Source organism: Procambarus clarkii, chromosome 6 (genome assembly GCF_040958095.1).
Source record: "Procambarus clarkii isolate CNS0578487 chromosome 6, FALCON_Pclarkii_2.0, whole genome shotgun sequence".
In the NCBI taxonomy this organism is placed as follows: Eukaryota; Metazoa; Arthropoda; class Malacostraca; order Decapoda; family Cambaridae; genus Procambarus; species Procambarus clarkii.
This window is the reverse complement of record NC_091155.1, coordinates 5,431,138-5,453,393: the sequence shown is the minus strand read 5'-3', so window position 1 is coordinate 5,453,393 and position 22,256 is coordinate 5,431,138. Positions and strand designations below refer to the sequence as shown.

Below are 22,256 nucleotides of genomic sequence, written 5' to 3'. Positions count from 1 at the left end.
TACATGCCGGTTGTAGTGCTTTATTACGGCTTCTTTTTCCTCTTCAGTCAGCACATCACCTATGGCAATAGGCAGCTAGATAATTATTAAATTCAATGGCATGATCATGAAGACGGTGCTTGTCTTTATCTGATTTAAATGGTCTATAACACATTTCACATGTGGTTTGCCGTCTATGGGCTTGCCAATGTGCATGTGTCATAGATATTTTGTATTTAGGCATGGTAGATTTAATTCTCTTCCACGCCTTCTCCAAATCATCTATGAAATGATTCACAGGATCATCCCCATATACGTTAATTTTTCTACCACCACCAATTCCCTGTTGATGATGATAAAAGCATATGCCACAGCTTTGTGACGCTTCTCAATCATAACTTGGGGATTGGAGGGGTCCAACAAGCACTCAAAATCATAATATGCCGTGTGAGAAGGTCCATAGGCACGACCGTAATTTTTGAACTTGATTTTATGACCTTCAGGGTAAAATTTCAATGTTTGTTTAACTTCACATGACTCTTCATGATCCCACATAGCATAGGGTGGCAAATGAATTAAACAGGAATATCACAGAAAATGATTGTTAGGAATATTATTTGCATTACCGCGCATGTTGCGAACATATTGATTGAAATCTTTAATGAGCACGAGATGCTGATCCTCCAACATGAGCAATGGTACTTTAGGAGCGGAATGTTCCCTGCCTTTTCTAGCTAAGCTAATGTAGTACCGGTTATCTTCACGATTGAGCACGTAGATGAATATACTTAATTTATTTATGCTTTCAATTTTATTAATGTGATCATACGTTATGGGTATTTCGATATCCTCACTCCAACGGATGAATCTAAGACACCACCTGGCTGACTTGGAACATCTGCGGGTATTATCTAATGTCATCCCCTGAGCTAGACATATATATGCAGCTAAACATTGGATCAAACATATATTTTGAACGCCTTTAGGATTGAAAACATAATTTTTGCCATGCAATTTATCTGGATAAGGCACGTATTCTAGACGGATGGGATGCTGAACAGCTATAGAATTGATATAAAAACGAGAAATGCTCTGTATACCTAAACTCGAACCTTCTGTCTCGGCAAAGAACTCTTCTAACTTATTATCCAATTCAGCAATCCATTGATCTACGACAACACTAGCCTCATGCCTAGTTACAGTGCGTTGTTCAGCCCTTATAGGTAACTCCCCCTTAAAATCAGGTTCATTTTCTTGATTAAGCCGTTGTAAATTAAAAGAAAAATCTGGGTAAATTAAAAGTGCAGGAGGGAAATTGGGGTGAACGGCATCAAACAAGGATTCTATTTGCTGAATGAAATAATCACGATATATAGTCAAATAATGGGCAGGATCTCCTTGGGCATGATCTGGGATGCTATATGAATGGCGTATGTACCCCCCATTGAAATTATTTATCACTTCAAGCACTTCGGGTTGAGGAGGAAGCAAAACATTTACCTGCTGTTGCTGCTGTTCCTGAGGTGGTGGCGGAGAATTAGCGATAGGCTGGCTGGCATCCATATCTGAATCTACTTCCCAAACTAAATGCAGGGAGTCTTCTTCATCCTCCAGTTGAAAACCTATAAGTAACAAGAATAATGATTTCAATAAATAAAATTGAATATATAGGAACTCTAATAATAATAAAAATGTTGTTATTGAAATATGCTGATAATAATAATTATTGAGGATGTTACTTACAGTTAGAACTTTCCCTGTTGTCATTATCTTCTGGTGTTGGTGAGCGAGCTTGGCTCGTGCTAGGCTCTTCACCACCTCCTCCACGAGGATATTCTTCCTCTACCTCCACTACCTGCTGAGTTGGCGAGCCTAAAATCATATAAATGATAATGATAATAATTAACGATGATAAATATAATATTTATATGAATATATCTGACAAGAATTGTGAATGGTATTGCAGAATAGTGTAATTGACTTACTTTCATATTGGACACTTTGGTGCGATGATGCATCTGAGTGCTCTGAATCAGAACTAGTATCAGACTCGGGGTCATTTAGATACATAAAAAATGGACATGCATCCGGGTGGCGACCTGTAGATTTCAATTAATTTATTTAGATAAACATATATATTTTTAAGGAATGCTGCATAGATGTATAGCTCTACAGCTAATTGTCAATACTAATTCATATATAAATTTAGCTGCTATTGAGCAATTTTCTATAGTATCTATAAATATACTATGACTCGTAACAGATGTTATAAAAACAATGATACTTACGGGTAGCACAAATCACTTTGGAGCACGAGGGACAAATCTTATCATAATGTCCACGAGATATCTCCGGACATTGCATACAGTAAATAACACACTGATGCCGAGGATTTGCGGTGAAGGTTATCCTACATTCAGCACATTTCGCCTGGCACAGGTGTAATGGTCCTAGTTTAGGAGCCTTGCAAAGTTCACAAATATACATGGTTGAGTTGATAGATACGAGACAACGAAGTTCGTTAATGCACAAGTGCTGGAGCTAGTTCAGAGTGTTAGCACAGGAAGTTTGAGTTTGACTGTCCTTTGGGCTGGGGGAGGTCCTTATAAGGACAGCTCGTCTGCTGTCAGATGTACGATTCTGCTTAAATTGCAGTATGACATTTGGGCATCTATTTTAATTTTGAACTTATCAGTGCTTTATGATTACAGTTGTGGTTGACTAAAATGCATATTCTTAAACCTCTGATTAGGTTAGGTGGGGTTGGTTAGTCCAGCCATTTTTTAATAATAACATCAAATACAGTACATATGCCAGTAGAACGCTAAAGGCCGCATTGGTCATCTGGTGACGTCACATATAGTTGACCAGTCAGGTGCTGTGATACCTTGACACTTATATGCTAATGACCAACAATACCTTATCCCTATACTGAGGTCGCTTTTTGTGATGTGGCTAAGCAACAACTGGTCTGTAGAATGCATTTGTTTGTTATATAATAAGTTAGGTTAGGATGGTATGATAGGGTTTATGAAATGAATAACAGATAATATGAGCAATGAGCGAAAATACGAGCAAAGATACCTGAATATCAACTCTGATGAAGCACAGAGTACAGTTGTGGTATTGGGAGTGATTAAGAGTTCACACTTATGTGTGAACCTCCTGGGATCCGCATTTAGCACGTTGGTGCCTCGCACCGCATTATGGATGATGACGTCAGAAAAGAAGGTAACTGCAGAACGCCTTATTTCAGAACATGAGAGGCTTGCTGTTACTGAATGAGTATTTTTTTTTATTTGTTATAAATTTGTTTTATTTATTATAAATGGGGTTAAGTCAGAGTGGGATAATATTGTTAGTGGAGTACCTCAGGGCTCTGTCCTGGGACCTCTGTTGTTTATAATATATATAAATGATTTAAATTCAGGTTTGAGTAGCAACATTTGCAAATTTGCCGATGATACGAAAATCGGTAGGGAAATTAATTCGGAGGAGGACTCACTATCACTTCAAGTTGATCTAGATAGGATTTTGAAATGGTCAAAGGATTGGCAAATGCAGTTTAATGCTGATAAATGTAAAGTTCTGAGGCTAGGTAATGATGATGGAGTTACAAGATACGAGCTAGATGGTGTTGAGATTGCGAAAGGGATCTGGGAGTTATGATTAGTAAGAATTTAAAACAAAAGGATCAATGCATGAATGTTCGTAATAAGGCGAATAGGACACTGGGATTTATTAATCGCAGCGTTAGTAACAAGACACCTGGTGTGGTTCTCAAGCTATATCTTGTTCTAGTTAGGCCCCATTTAGATTATGCAGTTCAGTTTTGGTCGCCATATTATAGAATGGATATAAATTCACTTGAACGTGTCCAGCGTAGGATGACTAAGTTAATTCCCCAAATTAGAAATCTTTCATATGAAGAAAGATTAACAAAGCTTAAGTTGCATTCACTGGAAAGGCGAAGAGTTAGGGGTGACATGATAGAGGTTTACAAGTGGATGAATGGACATAACAGGGGGGATATTAATAGGGTATTAAAAATATCAACACAAGACAGAACACGAAACAATGGGTATAAATTGGATAAGTTTAGATTTAGGAAAGACTTGGGTAAATACTGGTTCAGTAACAGGGTTGTTGATTTGTGGAACCAATTGCCACGTAACGTGGTGGAGGTGGTGTCCCTCGATTGATTCAAGCATGGGTTGGACAAGTATATGAGTGGGATTGGGTGGTTATAGAATAGGAGCTGCCTGATATGGGCCAATAGGCCTTCTGCAGTTACCTTTGTTCTTATGTTCTTATATTCTACTGCAAGGTATGGGAGGCATGTTTTGGGCGAATGTGAGACGTGTATATGGTTAGGGACAATATTGGATTACTACTGAACTCACATTGAAATCACCAATGCTCAGGGCTCTGTTTTTTCATATATATGACTGATAGCTGTTTCATTTTTATTTTGCCCTATGAGAAATAAACAATCCTTCAAGAAAGATTGTCAAAGCTCAAATTACATTCTCTAGAAAGATGAAGAAGAAATAGGGGTGACATGATAGAGGTGTGACTGAATGGTCATAGTAAAGGGGAATATTAATAGCCTATTAAACGTATAAACATGAAACAGAACAGGAATAAATTGGATTGGCTTTTAGATTTAGGAAAAGACCTGGGTAAATACTTTGCTGTTGAATTATTTTCATAAAAGCAAGATGGTGCAATGGGACGTCAATGGGAATTTGCAAATGCCAGTGACTGGAATAAATATAATTGATGATATTTTAACTAAAATGACGATTCACCGCTCTGTATTCCCACAAGAAAAATGATGTCCCGGCAATTTAATCCCCTTGAGCTAAATGGCAGGGGCCATAGAGCGACTTGTAGAAAAAAATCGAGAAAACCCAAGGGCCAATGACCAGCATGGAGAATTGTTTTTAGAAAACCCAGAGGGTAATGACCGGCATGGAGAAAAAATTTGAGAAAACCCAGGGGACAATGACCGGCATGGGACCAAACGATACCGGGTAATGAAAATTGCCTATACCAAGTACTGGCATGGGACCAAACGACACCGGGGTAACGAAAATTGCCTATGCCAAGTACCGGCATGGGACCACACAACACCGGGGTAACGAAAATTGCCTATGCCAAGTACCAGCATGGGACCAAACGACACCGGGGCAACGAAAAATGCCTATGCCAATGACCGGCATGGGACCAAATGACACCGGGGTAACGAAAATCACTTATGCCAATGACCGGCATGGGACCAAACGACACCGGGGGAACGAAAATCACTTATGCCAATGATTGGCAGGGGACCAAATGACATTGGGGTAACGAAAATCTCCTATGCCAAGTACCGGCATGGGAAAAAAGCAAAATTGCTGGTACTTGTCATAGTTTCCACTACTCATGGGTTGTGGGTGCCACAGCCTAGGGTGTCATGTGTGGGGTCATGGGTGCCGCAGCCTAGGGTGTCATGTGTGGGGTCATGGGTGCCGCAGCCTAGGGTGTCATGTGTGGGGTCATGGGTGCCGCAGCCTAGGGTGTCATGTGTGGGGTCATGGGTGCCGCAGCCTAGGATGGCATGGGTGGTGAGTTCCGCAGCCTAGGGCAGCATTGGTGGTGAGTGCCGCAGCCTAGGGTGTCATGTGTGGTGAGTGCCGCAGCGTAGGGTGTCGTGTGTTGAGTCCCGAAGATTAGAGTGTCATGTGTGGTGAGTGTCGCAGCCTAGAGTGTCATGGGTGGTGGATGCCACAGCCTAGGGTGTCATTAGTGGTGAGTACCGCAGCCTAGGGTGTCATGTTTGGTGAGTGCCGCAGCCTAGGGTGTCATGTTTGGTGAGTGCTGCAGCCTAGGGTGTCATAAATGGTGAGTGCCGCAGCATAGGGAGTCTTGTGTGGTGGGAGCTGCAGCCTAGGGTGTCATGGGGGTGAGTGCTGCAGCCTAGGTTGTAATGTGTGGTGAGTGCTGCAGCCTAGGGTGTCATGGGTTGTGGGTGCCACAGCCTAGGGTGTCATGTACTCACCTAGTTGTACTCACCTAGTTGTGCTTGCGGGGGTTGAGCTCTGGCTCTTTGGTCCTGCCTCTCAACCGTCAATCAACAGGTGTACAGGTTCCTGAGCCTATTGGGCTCTATCATATCTACACTTGAAACTGTGTATGGAGTCAGCCTCCACCACATTGCTTCCTAATGCATTCCATTTGTCAACCACTCTGACACTAAAAAGTTCTTTCTAATATCTCTGTGGCTCATTTGGGCACTCAGTTTCCACCTGTGTCCCCTAGTGCGTGTGCCCCTTGTGTTAAATAGCCTGTCTTTATCAACCCTGTCGATTCCCTTGAGAATCTTGAATGTGGTGATCATGTCCCCCCTAACTCTTCTGTTTTCCAACGAAGTGAGGTTCAATTCCCGTAGTCTCTCCTCGTAGCTCATACCTCTCAGCTCGGGCACTAGTCTGGTGGCAAACCTTTGAACCTTTTCCAGTTTAGTCTTATGCTTGACTAGGTATGGACTCCATGCTGGAGCCGCATACTCCAGGATTGGTCTGACATATGTGGTATATAATGTTCTGAAAGATTCCTTACACAAGTTTCTAAAGGCCGTTCTTATGTTAGCCAACCTGGCACATGCTGCTGATGTTATCCTCTTGATATGAGCTTCAGGGGACAGGTCTGGCGTGATATCAACCCACAGGTCTTTCTCTCTCTCTGACTCTTGAAGTATTTCATCTCCCAAGTGATACCTTGTATCTGGTCTCCTGCTTCCTACTCCTATCTTCATTACATTACATTTGCTTGGGTTAAACTCTAACATCCATTTGTTCGACCATTCCTGCAGCTTGTCCAGGTCTTCTTGAAGCCTCAAGCTGTCCTCCTCTGTCTTAATCCTTCTCATAATTTTGGCGTCGTCAGCAAACATTGAGAGGAATGAGTCTATACCCTCTGGGAGATCATTAACGTATATCAGAAACAGGATAGGTCCAAGCACAGAGCCCTGTGGGACTCCACTGGTGACTTCCCGCCATTCTGAGGTCTCACCCCTCACTATAACTCTCTGCTTCCTATTGCTTAGGTACTCCCTTATCCACTGGAGCGCCCTACCAGTTACTCCTGCCTGTTTCTCCAGCTTATGCATCAACCTTTTATGGGGTACTGTGTCAAAGGCTTTCCGACAGTCCAAAAAAATGCAGTCCGCCTATCCTTCTCTTTCTTGCTTAATCTTTGTCACCTTATCATAGAATTCTATCAAGCCTGTAAGGCAAGATTTACCCTCCCTGAACCCATGTTGATGGGTTGTCACGAAGTCTCTTCTCTCCAAATGTGTTACTAGGTTTTTTCTCACAATATTCTCCATCACCTTGCATGGTATACTAGTTAAGGACACTGGCCTGTAGTTCAGTGCCTCTTGTCTGTCACCCTTTTTAAATATTGGTACTACATTAGCAGTCTTCCATACTTCTGGTAGGTCTCCCGGTTCCAGTGACCTACTATACACTATGGAGAGTGGTAAGCTAAGTGCTCCTGCACACTCTTTCAATACCCATGGTGAGATTCCGTCCGGCCCAACAGCTTTTCTCACATCCAGCTCCAATAGGTGCTTCTTGACCTCATCTCTTGTAATTTCGAACCTTTCCTAGGTCACCTGGTTTGCTGCCACCTCTCTTAGCACCGTGACTTCTCCCTGTTCTATTGTAAAGACCTCCTGGAACCTTTTGTTGAGTTCTTCACACACCTCTTTGTCATTCTCTGTGTATCTGTCCTCGCCCACCCTAAGTTTCATCACCTGTTCCTTCACTGTTGTCTTCCTCCTGATGTGACTGTGTAGTAGCTTTGGTTCGGTCTTGGCTTTATTAGCTATATCATTTTCATACCCTTTGTCAGCTGCTCTTCTCACACTAACATACTCGTTCCTGGTTCTCTGGTATCTCTCTCTACTTTCTGGTGTTCTGTTATTACGGAAGTTCCTCCATGCCCTTTTGTTCTGCTCCTTTGCTTTCATACATTCCCTATTAAACCACGGATTCTTCCTGTGCTTCTCTGTTTTTTCCTGTTGGGCTGGGACAAACCTGCTTACAGCCTCCTGACATTTTTGGGTGACATAGTCCATCATGTCTTGTACGGACTTGGTTCCGAGTTCTGTGTCCCAATGTATATCCCATAGGAATTTATTCATCTCCTCATAGTTTCCCTTTCGGTACGCCAGCCCTTTGCTTCCCAGTTCTTTTTTGGGGGTGATAATTCCTAGCTCAACCAGGTACTCAAAGCTCAATACACTATGATCACTCATTCCCAAGGGGCTTCCAACTTAACTTCCCTTATATCCAACTCATTTAGGGTAAATATCAGATCAAGCAAGGCTGACTCATCCCCTCCTCTCGTTCTTGTCGGTCCCTTGACGTGTTGACTTAGAAAGTTTCTTGTTGCCACATCCAGCAGCTTAGCTCTCCATGTGTCTGGGCCTCCATGTGGGTCTCTGTTCCCACAATCTATCTTTCCATGGTTGAAGTCTCCCATGATTAGTAGCCTGGATCCGTTCCTGCTAGCCACAGAAGCTGATCTCTCTATTATATTGATGGTGGCCAAGTTGTTTCTATCATATTCCTGTCTGGGTCTTCTGACATTCAGTGGGGGGTTATATATGACTACTACTATAATTTTCTGTCCTCCAGTTGCTATGGTGCCTGATATGTAGTCACTGAAACCTTCACAGTTCTGAATTACCATCTCTTCGAAACTCCAACCTTCTCTTAGTAGCAAAGCTACACCACCTCCTCCTCTCCCTTCTCTCTCTTTCCTCACTACATAGTAGCCCTGTGGAAACACTGCATTTGTTATGGTGTTTGTTAGCTTTGTTTCTGTGAGTGCTATTATGTCTGGGTTTTCTTCTAGTGCCCATTCTCCGAGTTCACTTGTTTTATTAGTAATTCCATCTATGTTAGTGTACATTGCCTTGAAGCTCACTTTCTTCAGTTCATTTTCTTGTCCCTTTCATTGTGAGCATTCTGCTGGTGTGGGAAGCTTTTCAGTAGGTGAGATGATCTGTGAGGTGGTTTGCAGGGTTTCAGTGGAGTTTGGGGTGAGGGGTGGGGGTTTCATGGAAGGGGGGACAGGTAGGGTGTGGGTTAAGGAGATAGGGGGGACATGGAGGATACGGGGTGAGGAGGGATAGGGAGGGTATGGGATGAAGGGGGAGGGGGGAAAGGTGGGAGGGGGGACATGATGGGAATGGGGAAGGGATGACAGGGTAAGAATGGGGTGGGGGGGGAGGGAGGGTTGGGTGGGGGCAGGTAGGGTGAGGGGAAGGGAGGGTTTCTATGCAGAGGGGGGTGGTGGGGTTGCCCTCCCCTCTGGTGTTGCTGGGATGCTGGTTTTGGGTTCGCCTCTTGTCTCTAGGACTGTTGTCTTGGGGGCTGTGATTTCCTGGTTTGCTTCTCCTTCCTTGCCTCTGCTGCCCTGGCTCTCTCCTCCTTCGTCCTGTCCCTCTGCAGGAATACTTTCTTGTATCCCTCCACATGCTGCAGTCGACTCTTCCTTTCGAGAATATCCTCCTTTGTGGTTTCGTTTGTAAACACCACCTTTACAAGTCGGTTTCTGTCCTTGTTTTACCAGCCCAACCTGAAAACCTTCTCAATGTTTCATTCAGCCCCTTCCATCTGTAACCCCTTCAGTAGCCCCTGTACTGCCTCTCTATCCTTGCTATTCCATTCTTGCCTGTTGGATCCTTCTGTTCTTTTATGCCTACAACTACCACTGATCTTTTTCTCTCCAGCAGCTGAGTGGTGCATCTCGCTGCTTCCTGTGAGGTGGCTGCTTGCATCGCTACCTCCCTCACTGTGTCCATTGCTTCTGAGCTCTTTTTCAGTATGTCTGCAAATGTTTCAGGTACAGAGGCATTTCCTTCCAATGTAACATTCCCACCTTTCCTTTGGATGATAATCTGATGTTCGGTCTTGTTATTTTTTTCTGTGAGGGATTTGATCTCCTCCCTTGCTGATGTCAGCTCACTTTGCAGGTTGTTAATTGTAATCGTCATTTCCTGCATCTCCTTCCTGAATCTCTCCAGAACTTGGGTTAACATGTCCCTTGTTTGATCAATTTGTCTGTTCCCTGTGTCCCTGTTGCGTCCACCTGCCATGTTGCCCTTGTCAAGAGAGAGAGAGCAAGAGAGAGAGCAAGAATAGTCCTAGTGTGAGTGGGTGTGGTGGGGGGGGGGGGGGGTGTTTTGGGAGAGTGGGAGTGGTGGTGGGGGGTGTGGGGGAGTGTGTTGGGAGAGTGAGATGGGGGGTTAAGAAATGGATGAGGTGTAGTCTTCATATTACGGCGGGTGGGGGAGGATTAGCGGCTTATCTGGGTTCCCAGTGAGCTCACAGTTGCTGTCCCTGTTACCTGTCTACTACCACGATTGTATTATTACGATTGTATTATTGAATGGAATGCAATAGTGTCTATGATATGATATTATATAAACCTTGTACACTGTTGGAGACTTATGAGAGACACTTACCAGCCAGCCCCCCACAAGCACTCTAGGTGAATACACGGTGTGTCGTCGGTAATCCTGTGAGGTCTTCAGGTCTCCACGTGGGTCCCGGCTGATGCGACTGATGCTGCCTCAAGAAGTCGATCTTCACTAGCTATCTTCTCTAAATTCACTAAGATAATTCACCACGAGATGTGATCAATGTGTTGCATAACAATGCCACTGTTCAATTTACACTGTCCCGATTCTCACTGCACAGTACACCCGCTCCCTTGAACCCTATTGTTCCCTCGGTTAACGCGACCGCTGACCCTACACGTCTGCTCACGATCAAAGCTGACCCAAGATGTGTGGGGTCATGGGTGCCGCAGCCTAGGGTGGCATGGGTGGTGAGTGCCGCAGCCTAGGGTGGCATTATTGGTGAGTGCTGCAGACTAGGGTGTCATGTGTGGTGAGTGCCGAAGCCTAGGGTGTCATGTGTCGTGAGTGCCGCAGCCTAGGGTGTCATGGGTGGTGGGTGCCGCAGCTTAGGGTGTCATGGGTGGTTGGTGCCGCAGCCTAGGGTGTCATGTTTGGTGAGTGCTGCAGCCTAGGGTGTCATGGGTGGTGAGTGCCGCAGTCTAGGGTGTCATGAGTTGTGAGTGCCGCAGCCTAGGTTGTCATGTGTGGTGAGTGCCGCATCCTAGGGTGTCATGGGTGGTTAGTGCTTCAGCCTAGGGTGTCATGGTATTATAGTCTGTGGGTTGGTTGGTGTTGTCGTCGTTGATCCTTCTCTACGGACAACCCAACCCACACCTCGGTAGAGTGCTTATACCTCACTAGGAGATCACCCTTGGCACTTCTGGCTCTTGGAGAGGGGCTCAACGTCACACGTTTAGGGGATGCGGCTCCAACACTTAGCCTCGTTGTCACGTGCACACACCCCTCGAGCCGCTGTGACTCCCCACTCTCTCCTTATGAGATATGATCTCCTCAATCCCAAATGACTTACTAGTATTACCTCCTACCCTGTCCACAGCAGCGGTTCTTGGTTCTTTCTCTCTCTCTCTCCTTCTTTACTACCTCCTGGGAAGCCTCACTAGGACAAGGGCAAACACCGGCAAATTAGAATACATTTACTGGACAGAGCACATGCACAATACATACACACATATAATAATAATGAATCCTATACTCTATACTATTACAATCAGGTTGCTCTCCAACACAACCAGAACTCTACCATCAGCTTATCAAGTGGTATCCTATCTCCTGGTTCACCACCTGATACTATCAACCTCCTCAAGTTGATCAAGTCTACATACACTGTTGCACCATCAGCAAGAGAATATATATATGTATCTATAAATGTGTACAAAGAAAATCAGCATATGAATGCAATAACATATATCAGTATAAATATTCATTGATTCACAACAATGATCAATCGATCACTCTATCAGCCCTAGAACACATACATCTGTAGGTAATCAAGCCTACGACTGCAACTCTAAACTTCAGAATAAATCACTCCTTGACATAAGAATGCAAACAACCACTCGCCTCTCACTGCGTCTTGCACACTAATGACAACCAAACACTATCAACTCCCTACAAGTAATCCACCAGAACTTCCCTTCCACCTCTGGAAGTTCACTACCCTGATATCTTCAGGTTCTTCCGGGCTTCACTACCAGGATCCTCTGCAGCTCCTCCAGGCTGCTATCATGAAGTTTTCTCGAGCAACTAAGGTGCTTCACCCTTCTGCTAGGTTCCTCCACAGCTCTCTTGGCTGCTACACCATGAAGTTTCCTCGAGCAACTATGGTGCTTCACCACCCCTACAGAAGCACGTGACACTCCTCTTCACTGCTTCTCACAGCTCGAGGTCCTCTGCTCCACTACCTTGGAGTCTCATCAGCTACTTCATCTGCTGGCTTCGAAGTTCTCAGCAACTTCTTCCCCAAAGACAAACCACAGATTAACTGGTCGAGGGCGCTTTCCCTCTGACGGCGTCTGGTCAGGCGCTTCCACGGCCCACAATAATGTCCCTGGCCGGCTTGATACTCTCTTCTTCGACCAGGACTTGAGACCACAACGTTCCCAGCTCAGTTCCACAGCTGGCACGTCTACACACTTCTCTTCTCTTCGAGATATATCACTAGGGGTTCCCTTCTGACGGGAGCTCAATGGAGCGCAGCTTTCCCCTGCGATGTCTGGCACTCAAGTGAGGTCAAGGTCCTCCGGAAGCGAGCCTCACGCCTCCAGCAAAATGTCCACATCTCCTCGCCAGTCATTTATCTGCTTTCTTCTTCATTGCCCATAATCTCAAACTGTTATACATATCCAAGCAACTATTTTACATATGGGTTATCACCTCAATATTTGCTAGACCTTCTAATCAGGTCAGGCTTGATGAATAACTCTCAAGGAGGGAGACTCGTTTCTCCTGTAGGCTGAGATCATAACACATGGGTGGTGGGTGCTGCAGCCAAGGGTGTCATGTGTGATCAGTGCTACAGCCTAGGGTGTCATTGGTGGTGAGTGCCGCAGCCAAGGGTGACATGTGTTGTGAGTTCTGCAGCCTAGGCTGTCATGGGTGGCGAGTGCCGCAGCCTAGGGTGTCATGGGTGGTTGGTACTGCAGCCTAGGGTGTAATGTGTGGTGAGTGCTGCAGCCTAGGGTGTCATAGGTGATGAGTGCCGCAGCCTAGGGTGTCATGTGTGGTGAGTGCCGCAGCCTACTGTGTCATAGGCTTAGATAGGTGTCATGGGTATAGTGCCACATGACTCCGCAGCCTAGGGAGTCATGTGTGGTGAGTGCTGCAGCCTAGGGTGTCATGGGTTGTGGGTGCCACAGCCTAGGGTGTCATGTGTGGGGTCATGGGTGCCGCAGCCTAGGGTGGCATGAATGGTGAGTGCAGCAGCCTAGGGTCACATTGGTGGTGAGTGCCGCAGCCTGGGGTGTCATTTGTTGTGAGAGCCAAGGCCTAGGGTGTCATGTGTGGTGAGTGCCACAGCCTATGTTGGAAAAACCTGCTGGGATTGATATAAGAGGAGACTACCAGGGACTTGTACTGAACTAAATTAAGAAAATTCCTGTCTTCAAATTAATTCAACTAAAATCTCTAGCTAGGGTTGTAAATCCTAGCTCCTCTTTTCCTAATGACAGATTGTGGGCTGTAAGGGACAGGTGGGGTGAATGAATTAGTTGACAGAAGTTCCAGTCCACCTGTAGACAGAGATCTCACATCAGCTTGTATTTTATACAAGGATAAGATATAATAAATTCAGTTATATGACTGAACACTGGCTCTGTTTAAATTAGGGATTTAAACATGTACATAGTCTAGCCTAGCACCATAACTATTAACAGCCAATATATAATTATACTATAAACAACAAATTAAACTGTAAAAGTATAATAAATGACTTTAAAAGTACTGTTACCAAGTACAAAATTATATTCAATTAAATGTACTTATATGATAACTTAAAAAATAACTAAGCAAGCAATTGTTAACTTAATTTATATATTCAAGTATATATGCAATGTATTTATATTCAATTTATGATTAGGTACAGTCAGCTTGACTGAATCTCTTCCAACACCACGGACACTTATGATGTTTTATTTACTTATTGCAGTTGAATCTTTTCTGACATAATGGACACTCATGAGGTCTAGTGCTTGGATAAAGATTCACAGCTACACTACAATTGTAAAAAACTTACTGCGATATGAGGCGTTGCCTCGCTTATTACCGACAGACAGATTTATAGAATATTAAAGTTATACAAGCATACAATTGGCCAATTAATACGCTACTGTAATAACCTTCAATATACTTATCTGAAGCCGGGTGCCTGTCTGACAAGTTTGCCAGACTGATTAACTCTCTTGTTGCGAGTATAGGCACGATATTTTATTTCACAGCGTTGCTGTATGATGTGCTAGTAGCGTTGCTACTTTAATTTACTTTAACTGCGTTGCCAGAAGAATGATAGTTGATGGTGAAGGTGGAGTCACTGTGTGCTCCGACCTACACTTATAGATATAAATGTTCTAGGGATATTCCTTTGTAGATATATTGTCCAGGTACTCCCCCAGTTCTAGAGAGTATTCACTGGTGATAAAGATAACTAGATAAGGTGTCCCAAGCCAAATAATGTTCGCTATGGATCCGTCACTGTTCTCTGTTTTGTCCACAAATGGGTAGTGCCGCAGGGTGTGTCCTGGGCGCATCTCTCCCAGCCGTCGCCAATGCTCCCTAAGCACGGTAGCCTTCTATGAATATTGATTGATTATTTTTACAGTCTAGACTTATGATTGAGATAAGATGTGATTATAATATAATTAGATATAGGATACAAAGATTATAAGTAGTACTTGATAGTACCACTGATTCTTATTAAGGATTCGATTTTATCCCTACCAGATATTGAATCAATGTTCCAATAGTTTTTTAATTAACAACTCCTTCTAGAAGCTTCTGGATCCTTGAGAGATCATGCACAAAGTCACGTAGGCATCAATAGGGCCCTATAGCGTACGTGATCATAGTGACATTGTCATCTAGGATCAAGCTGTATAATGAATCTATTATGATTCGGATATGATTTTGATATGATATAGATATGATACAGATATAATATAGAAATTATACATTTCTTAGATGAATATTAGATATGGTGGGTAAAATTTCCCACAGCCTAGAGTGTCATGGGTGGTGAGTGCCGCAGCCTAGGGTGACATGGGTGGTGGGTGCCACAGCCTATGGAGTCATAAGTGGTGAGTGCCGCAGAATAGGGTGTCATGGGTGGGGGGGTGCTGCAGCCTAGGGTGTCATGTGTGGTGAGTGCCGCAGCCTAGGGTGTCATGGGTGGTGAGTGCCACAGCCTAGGGTGTCATGTGTGGTGAGTGCTGCAGCCAAGGGTGTCATGGGTGGTGAGTGCCGCAGCCTAGGGTGTCATGGGTGGTGAGTGCCGCAGCCTAGGGTGTCATGGGTGGTGAGTGCCACAGCCTAGGGTGTCATGTGTGGTGAGTGCTGCAGCCAAGGGTGTCATGGGTGGTGAGTGCCGCAGCCTAGGGTGTCATGGGTGGTGAGTGCCGCAGCCTAGGGTGTCATGGGTAGTGGGTGCTGCAGCCTAGAGTATCAAGTGTGGTGAGTGTGGCAGCCTAGGGTGTCATGGGTGGTGAGTGCCCCAGCCTAGGGTGTCATGGGTGGTGAGTGCCCCAGCCTAGGGTGTCATGGGTGGTGAGTGCCGCAGCCTAGGGAGTCATGTGTGGTGGGAGCTGCAGCCTAGGGTGTCATGGGTGGTGAGTGCCGCAGCCTAGGGTGTCATGAGTGGTCAGTGTTGTAGCCTAGGGTGTCATATGTGGTGAGTGCTGCAGCCTAGGGTGTCATGGGTTGTGGGTGCCACAGCCTAGGGATTCATGTGTGGGGTCATGGGTGCCGCAGCCTAGGGTGGCATGGGTGGTGAGTGCAGCAGCCTAGGGTGGCATTGATGGTGAGTGCCACAGCCTAGGGTGTCATGTGTGGTGAGTGCCGCAGCCTAGGGTTTCATGTGTTGAGTCCCGAAATCTTGGTTGTCATGTGTGGTGAGTGCTGCAACCTAGAGTGTCATGGGTGGTGTCGGGGTTCACCGTAAGAGGGGGCGAGTAACAGTATACACAAGGTCACTCACCGTAGCCCTGCGGGTCTTCACTCTATCCTCGCGGCGCCACTGTACGCCAGGAGAGTATCCCAGTCAATCCCAACTGGCCTCTGATCGAGAATGAGTGAGAACACAGCTTGTTCTCTTAACTACTGTGTGCCCGCCCCGACACAAGGCTCTACTACTAACCACAAGGTCGCCAACTGGTGTTTTTGTGTCCAGTAACACGTCAGTGGTTTTGTTGAATTGTGATAACAGTGGCAAGAACACACTCAATAGGTCTGATATAAGGCAGGTATTTATTTCTATCACTCAATCTCCTTTCACGTATTATATAGCCACAAGAAATATGGAGGGGATGATACAAACGCCAAGGTATTTTGTGTTTTACTTAAAACTCAAGACATCACATAATTATATCTATAAGCAAACAGCTATTTCATGCGAAAGTCACTCGTTCTCACAAATAATCATGAACTCGCCAAGCTGGCAATGCTCCCCCTCACGTCAATGTCAGAATCAGCTGGGCGACTCCCCCCTCACTGCATGATATCTCACTGCACTTATTTGTTGGCGAAATATGCCCGTTTCTTTAAATTCTCAAGGATCACTAAATGTTCAAACACACAATATCTGTGACAATAGCAATAGAACGTAATTTCTTCGCTGCACTGATCTTGAGCTCAATCAAACATTTCTATATTAATGAACCCAATAATTCACTATCATGGTATAACACTCTGCACTTCATTTAATGATAAGGCATGCAAGTATATATTACTGGAGTTCTCAGTAATTCCTTTCGTGGGCGAATATTCAATTGATCACTGCACACATGAATGATTATTCAATACACAAGCATAGACATATATATATATAGATAAATCATAGACATCAATAATAGTAATAATATAGTTACTGGGCACATAGCCTAACACCAAATACTGGTACACTTATATATATATATATATATATATATATATATATATATATATATATTCTCTCACTAAATGATCATATTAAAAGACATTATCAACACAGTAAATTCATCAATTACTCCGGGTGCCTGCACACACCAATAATAATAATAATAAATACAGTGAGTGCTCTATGTAGCCCCACTTTGCACACTGGTGCCTTACTGTGACATAGGTGAGCCTTGCTCACGACATACAAAATACTCTGGCTAAATAATATAGCTGACTAAAGGGGGAATTGGGAGGGAAACTAGAATCACCTACTTCCACCTATCCTCCTGTGAGAGTTGAGTTGTAGCTCCTGGTCCAGGCTCCTGCCTCGTGTAGGGAACGCCCCCACACACACCCTGTCGTGTCCTCCAGGAACTCAATCAACGTCCCAAAATAAACGTGTCGTCTCCGTGTTCTGTCCTCCGCGGGTCCCTGCTCCTCCTCCACGTCTTGTAGGGTTGGAGTCGGTCTCCCGGCCGTCAACTTCTCCTCCCAACTATGGCTACCAACCTACGTCTCGACTGCAGTCGTATGGATTCCCAATTAGTGTCTTCTTTCACTGCTTCCCAGTGGATTGGCCCAGCCGCTACGTCGTCACTGTGAAGCTATCAGACGTCCCAGACGATACTGCCTAGACTTCACCTGCACAGCACCTGACCCTGGAGCACTTGATGCTCAATATTCCGTCAATTCCCTCTTCGGTCCACACATGGAATGAAGGAAGACCTCCCGGCGTACTGGCAGACTACGGGTGACATGTAAGATCCACAGGAGTGGCGTATTACTGTCAGATTGACAGGATCAACCTTCACACATCCGTTCACCTTGACGTGTCGTGTCAGACTGATTCCCTCACGGAGGATTGGCCCAGCCACTACGTCATCATTGTGAAGCTATCAGCCGTCGCATACGTCGCTGCCTAGACTCCACTCTTGCACAGCACCTGTTCCTGGAGCACTTGTTGCTCAATATTCTGTCAATTCCTTCTCTGGTCCAACACATGAACGAAGGAAGACCCCACAGGTGCTGGCAGACCACGGCTGATGCGTAAATCCTCCAGAGACGGGGTAAACTGTCCAACTGACAGGACCCCCCAGCGCACGTCCGACCTCCTTGACATGCTGTCTTAGACTGATGGCACCAGAGTCGCGCACTGACCTGACCCCCCCTTCCTTCGTGACGTCATATTCGCCATGGGAGGTTTTCATTGGCTCCCTGTGCCACGTCGTTGTCGGCGACCAATCTGGTGCCACTGACGTCACACAGTTTTGGCGGCAAAACAGAGGAGCCAGCGCCATATTGGCTTCCTAAAGGGCTTATACCACAGGCCAAAATACTCTTCTCTTACAAATTTCTCGCCACCTCGAGAACACTACACTCTCCCACATATACCAAACTGATGCCTGCGACGTAGAGAACACTCGGGTAAAGTGGACATGACTCTTACAGCAGGCGTGGGAGAAATATAAGGGGGGGAACACCGTCACAGTGGTGGGTGCCACAGCCTAGGGTGTCATTGGTGGTGGGTGCCGCAGCAAAGGGTTTCATGGGTGGTGATTGCCGCAGCCTAGAGTGTCATGGGTGGTGAGTGCCGCAGCCTAGGGTGTCATGGGTGGTGAGTGCCACAGCCTAGGGTGTCACGGTTAGAGAGCCGAATCCTAGGGTGTAGTGTGTGGTGAGTACTGCAGCCAAGGGTGTCGTGTGAAGGATATGAGTGGTGAGTGTCGCAGCCTAGGGTGTCATATGTGGTGAGTACCGCAGCCTAGGGTGTCATGAGTGGTGGGTGCCACAGCCTAGGGTGTCATTGGGGGTGAGTGCCGCAATCAAGAGAGTCATGGGTGGTGAGTGCTGCTGCCTAAGGTGTCATTGGTGGTGGGTGCCGCAGCGTAGGGTGTTATGTGTGTGAGTGCCGCAGCCTAGGGTGTCAAAAGTGGTGAGTGCCGCAGCCTAGGGTGTCATGGGTGGTAAGTGCCGCAGCCTGGGGTTTCATATGTGGTGAGTGCCGCAGCCTAGGGTGTCATGGGTGGTAAGTGCCGCAGCCTGGGGTTTCATATGTGGTGAGTGCCGTAGCCTAAGGTGTCGTGGATGGTTGGTGCTACAGTGTAGGGTGTCACAAGTGGTGAGTGCCGCAGCCTAGAGAATCATGGGAGGTGGGTGCCGCAGCATAGGGTGTCATAGGTGGTGAGTGCCGCAGCCTAGGGTGTCATGGGTGGTGAGTGCCGCAGCCTAGGGTGTCGTGGATGGTTGGTGCTACAGTGTAGGGTGTCACAAGTGGTGAGTGCCGCAGCCTAGAGAATCATGGGAGGTGGGTGCCGCAGCATAGGGTGTCATAGGTGGTGAGTGCCGCAGCCTAGAGAATCATGGGAGGTGGGTGCCGCAGCATAGGGTGTCATGGGTGGTGAGTGCCGCAACCTAGGTTGTCATGGGTGGTGAGTGCCGAATCCTAGGGTGTCATGAGTTGTGGGTGCTGCAGCCTAGGGTGTCATGTCTGGTGAGTGCCGCAGCCGAGGGTGTCATGTGTGATGAGTGCTGCAGCCTAGGGTGTCATGTCTGGTGAGTGCCGCAGCCGAGGGTGTCATGTGTGATGAGTGCTGCAGCCTAGGGTGTCATGTGTGGTGAGTGCTGCAGCCTAGGGTGTCATGGGTTGTGGGTGCCACAACCTATGGTGTCACTTGTGGGGTCATGGCTGCCGCAGCCAAGGGTGGCATGGCTGGTGAGTGGTGCAGCCTAGGGTGTCGTGTGTGGGTCATGGGTTGTCATTACCACTACTGTTGTCGTTACTGCTACTGTTGTCTTTACTGCTTCTGCTGTCATTACCACTATTGTTGTCTTTACTGCTTCTGTTGTCATTACCACTATTGTTGTCTTTACTGCTACTGTTGTCATTACCACTATTGTTGTCTTTACTGCTACTGTTGTCATTACCACTATTGTTGTCTTTACTGCTACTGTTGTCATTACCACTATTGTTGTCTTTACTGCTACTGTTGTCATCACCACTATTGTTGTCTTTACTGCTTCTGTTGTCATTTCCACTATTGTTTTCATTACTGCTACTGTTGGCATTACCACTATTGTTGTCTTTACTGCTTCTGTTGTCATTACCACTATTGTTGTCTTTACTGCTACTGTTGTCATTACCACTATTGTTGTCTTTACTGCTACTGTTGTCATTACCACTATTGTTGTCTTTACTGCTTCTGTTGTCATTTCCACTATTGTTTTCATTACTGCTACTGTTGGCATTACCACTATTGTTGTCTTTACTGCTTCTGTTGTCATTACCACTATTGTTGTCTTTACTGCTACTGTTGTCATTACCACTATTGTTGTCTTTACTGCTTCTGTTGTCATTACCACTATTGTTGTCTTTACTGCTACTGTTGTCATTACCACTATTGTTGTCTTTACTGCTTCTGTTGTCTTTACTGCTACTGTTGTCATTACCATTACTGTTGTCTTTACTGCTACTGTTGTCATTACTACTATTGCTGTCTTTACTGCTTCTGTTGTCTTTACTGCTACTGTTGTCATTACTACTACTGTTGTCTTTACTGCTACTGTTGGCATTACCACTATTGTTGTCTTTACTGCTTCTGTTGTCTTTACTGCTACTGTTGTCATTACCATTACTGTTGTCTTTACTGCTACTGTTGGCATTACCACTATTGTTGTCTTTACTGCTTCTGTTGTCATTTCCACTATTGTTGTCTTTACTGCTACTGTTGTCATTACCACTACTGTTGTCTTTACTTCTACTGTTGTCATTACCACTATTGTTGTCTTTACTGCTTCTGTTGTCTTTACTGCTACTGTTGTCATTACCATTACTGTTGTCCTTACTGCTACTGTTGTCATTATCACTATTGTTGTCTTTACTGCTACTGTTGTCATTTCCACTATTGTTGTCTCTACTGCTACTGTTGTCATTACCACTATTGTTGTCTTTACTGTTTCTGTTGTCATTACTGCTACTGTTGTCATTACTACTATTGCTGTCTTTACTGCTTCTGTTGTCATTACTGCTACTGTTGTCATTACCATTACTGTTGTCTTTACTGCTACTGTTGTCATTATCACTATTGTTGTCTTTACTGCTACTGTTGTCATTTCCACTATTGTTGTCTCTACTGCTACTGTTGTCATTACCATTACTGTTGTCTTTACTGCTACTGTTGTCATTATCACTATTGTTGTCTTTACTGCTACTGTTGTCATTTCCACTATTGTTGTCTCTACTGCTACTGTTGTCATTATCACTATTGTTGTTTTTACTGCTACTGTTGTCATTTCCACTATTGTTGTCTCTACTGCTACTGTTGTCATTACCACTATTGTTGTCTTTACTGCTTCTGTTGTCTTTACTGCTTCTGTTGTCATTACCACTACTGTTGTCTTTACTGCTACTGTTGTCATTATCACTATTGTTGTCTTTACTGCTACTGTTGTCATTACCACTACTGTTGTCATTACCACTATTGTTGTCTTTACTGTTTCTGTTGTCTTTACTGCTACTGTTGTCATTACTACTATTGCTGTCTTTACTGCTTCTGTTGTCTTTACTGCTTCTGTTGTCATTACCACTTCTGTTGTCATTACCACTACTGTTGTCTTTACTGCTACTGTTGTCATTATCACTATTGTTGTCTTTACTGCTACTGTTGTCATTATCACTATTGTTGTCTTTACTGCTACTGTTGTCATTATCACTATTGTTGTCTTTACTGCTACTGTTGTCATTTCCACTATTGTTGTCTCTACTGCTACTGTTGTCATTACCACTATTGTTGTCTTTACTGTTTCTGTTGTCATTACTGCTACTGTTGTCATTACTACTATTGCTGTCTTTACTGCTTCTGTTGTCATTACTGCTACTGTTGTCATTACCATTACTGTTGTCTTTACTGCTACTGTTGTCATTATCACTATTGTTGTCTTTACTGCTACTGTTGTCATTTCCACTATTGTTGTCTCTACTGCTACTGTTGTCATTACCATTACTGTTGTCTTTACTGCTACTGTTGTCATTATCACTATTGTTGTCTTTACTGCTACTGTTGTCATTTCCACTATTGTTGTCTCTACTGCTACTGTTGTCATTATCACTATTGTTGTTTTTACTGCTACTGTTGTCATTTCCACTATTGTTGTCTCTACTGCTACTGTTGTCATTACC

The 22,256-nt window shown here is 45.0% G+C and overlaps 1 protein-coding gene across 1 annotated transcript in view; it reads right to left on the bottom strand.

Moving 5' to 3' along the window:
- Nucleotides 1-567: 567 nt before the first annotated feature.
- LOC138354734 (dentin sialophosphoprotein-like) overlaps nucleotides 568-22,256 on the bottom strand; it is a 36,814-nt gene continuing 15,125 nt past the window's right edge. Inside the window, exons 2-6 of the mRNA XM_069309213.1 lie at nucleotides 19,844-22,256; nucleotides 1,965-2,078; nucleotides 1,723-1,851; nucleotides 1,480-1,601; nucleotides 568-1,329 (exon numbers count right to left, since the gene is read on the bottom strand). The exon at nucleotides 19,844-22,256 is cut by the window's right edge and continues 508 nt beyond it. Coding sequence (XP_069165314.1) covers nucleotides 568-1,329; nucleotides 1,480-1,601; nucleotides 1,723-1,851; nucleotides 1,965-2,078; nucleotides 19,844-22,256 — 3,540 coding nt within the window. The remainder of the gene's footprint in view (nucleotides 1,330-1,479; nucleotides 1,602-1,722; nucleotides 1,852-1,964; nucleotides 2,079-19,843) is intronic.